This window comes from Clupea harengus, chromosome 20 (genome assembly GCF_900700415.2).
Source record: "Clupea harengus chromosome 20, Ch_v2.0.2, whole genome shotgun sequence".
Taxonomy (NCBI): domain Eukaryota; kingdom Metazoa; phylum Chordata; class Actinopteri; order Clupeiformes; family Clupeidae; genus Clupea; species Clupea harengus.
In genome coordinates this window covers 21,708,488-21,710,987 of record NC_045171.1, presented here as the reverse complement: position 1 = coordinate 21,710,987, position 2,500 = coordinate 21,708,488, and the positions used below count along the sequence as shown (strand labels likewise).

General features: G+C 48.0%; 1 protein-coding gene across 1 annotated transcript in view; it reads left to right on the top strand.

The window, feature by feature from the left end:
- cep89 (centrosomal protein 89) overlaps nt 1-2,500 on the top strand; it is a 67,884-nt gene that overhangs the window by 18,465 nt on the left and 46,919 nt on the right. The window contains exons 15-16 of the mRNA XM_031586996.1: nt 1,283-1,436; nt 1,595-1,762. Of these exons, the coding sequence (XP_031442856.1) occupies nt 1,283-1,436; nt 1,595-1,762 (322 nt within the window). The remainder of the gene's footprint in view (nt 1-1,282; nt 1,437-1,594; nt 1,763-2,500) is intronic.

The window sequence follows — 2,500 nt, the reverse complement described above, 5'->3', positions numbered from 1 at the left end:
CCTGTCTGTGGTGCTGTTAAACCCAGCCCTGTCTGTGGTGCTGTTAAACCCATACCTGTCTGTGGTGCTGTTAAACCCAGCCCTGTCTGTGGTGCTGTTAAACCCAGCCCTGTCTGTGGTGCTGTTAAACCCATACCTGTCTGTGGTTCTGTTAAACCCAGCCCTGTCTGTGGTGCTGTTAAACCCATACCTGTCTGTGGTGCTGTTAAACCCATTACCTGTCTGTGGTGCTGTTAAACCCAGCCCTGTCTGTGGTGCTGTTAAACCAGCCCTGTCTGTGGTGCTGTTAAACCCATACCTGTCTGTGGTGCCTGTTAAACCCAGCCCTGTCTGTGGTGCTGTTAAACCCATACCTGTCAGTGGTGCTGTTAAACCCAGCCCTGTCTGTGGTGCTGTTTAAACCCAGCCCTGTCTGTGGTGCTGTTAAACCCAGCCCTGTCTGTGGTGCTGTTAAACCCATACCTGTCTGTGGTGCTGTTAAACCAGCCCTGTCTGTGGTGCTGTTAAACCCAGCCCTGTCTGTGGTGCTGTTAAACCCAGCCCTGTCTGTGGTGCTGTTAAACCCAGCCCTGTCTGTGGTGCTGTTAAACCCAGCCCTGCCTGTGGTGCTGTTAAACCCAGCCCTGTCTGTGGTGCTGTTAAACCCAGCCCTGTCTGTGGTGCTGTTAAACCCAGCCCTGCCTGTGGTGCTGTTAAACCCAGCCCTGTCTGTGGTGCTGTTAAACCCAGCCCTGTCTGTGGTGCTGTTAAACCCAGCCCTGCCTGTGGTGCTGTTAAACCCAGCCCTGTCTGTGGTGCTGTTAAACCCATACCTGTCTGTGGTGCCAGTTAGGAAAGGAGGTGCTCTCTGAAGAGTTGGGTCTTCAAGAGTTTCTTAAAGGTAGAGAGGGACGCCCCTGCTCTGGTAGTGCTAGGCAGCTCGTTCCACCAACGTGGAACTACGAATGAGAATAGTCTGGATTGCCGTACTTGCACAGTCGGCAGTGCCAAACGACGCTCATTAGATGAGCGCAGCATCCTGGGGGTAACATTTGCCCTTACAAGAGCATCTAGAAAAGAACCTTCACTAATGGGCATCTAGAATCATCATCTTCTTTGCATGCATCAACATCCTTTTCACCTGACAGTGTGTGTGTGTGTGTGTGTGTGTGTGTGTGTGTGTGTGTGTGTTATAGTCCTTTTCACCTTACAGTGTGTGTTCTTTTGTGTATATTATAGTCCTTTTCTCCTGACAGTGTGTGTGTGTGTGTGTGTGTGTGTGTGTGTGTGTTCCCTGCTGTAGTGGCTAAAGTGTCCAAGCAGCTGGTGCTTCAGGAGGATGAGCTTCTTCGCCTGCAGAGGGAGCTAGAGGACACCCGACGTGAACTACACACTCTCCAACACCAGGAGGCCGTGACCCACGAACAACACCAGAGTAATATCAGCCAGCTCACACAGTAAGTGTGTGTGTGTGTGTGTGTCTACTCGTTCGTGAATACGTGTGTGATTGCATGTGTGTGTGTGTGTGTGTGTGTGTATGTGTATTAATGTGTGTGTGTATTAATGTGTGTGTGTGTGTGTGTGTGTGTGTGTGTGTGTGTGTGTGTGTGTGCAGGCGTCTGGAGGAGGAGAAGAGGTGCTGGCAGGGGGAGATGGATGAGCTGCTGGGTAAGATGGCGGCTCTGCAGACGGAGAGGAAGGCTCTGGTGCGGATCAAGACAGAACTCGACGCCAACACCAAGAGTCTGGAGGCGGAGCTGGAGCTCGCTCGCCACGCCCACAGGTGCTCCCATCAGCGGGCCAATCACATCTTCTGCTTTTAGACTGCTTCATCCCCATTGGCCAGTCACCTGCAGAGCCTCTGATCTCTGGTCACACACACACACACACACACACACACACACACACACACACACACACATGCAGACACATATACACCGCGTTCCACATTATTATGCAAATTACACTTTGCTCAGATTTTCCTAAATAGTAATGCACAGTCAGTCAGTATCATTTTCAAGTCATCAACTGTTAGAGTATAATTCAAATTGTATTGAACAAACCTCCTAATGATAACAGTATTTTTTTCAAAAATAAAAAACTCAAAATGCAGTGTTCAAAATTATTATGCAGAATTTCAGAGTTTTAAGATATTTTATAGGTTGTAAAGAACAAACAAATTTCATTTGTTGAATTTGCAGCATTAGGAGGTCATATTTACTGAAATCAAAAAAAAGTTTGAATCAAAAACATCTTAACAGTTCAAGTTACATGTTAACATAGGACCCCTTCTTTGATATCAACTTCACAATTCTTGCATCCATTGAACTTGTGAGTTCTTTGATAGTTTCTGCTTTAATGTCTTTGCAGGATGCCATAATAGCCTCCCAGAGCACCTGCTTGGATGTGAACTGCCTTCCACCCACATAGATCTTTTGCTTGATGATGCTCCAAAGAATCTCAATAGGGTTAAGGTCAGGGGAAGATGGGGGCCACACCATGAGTTTCTCTCCTTTTATGC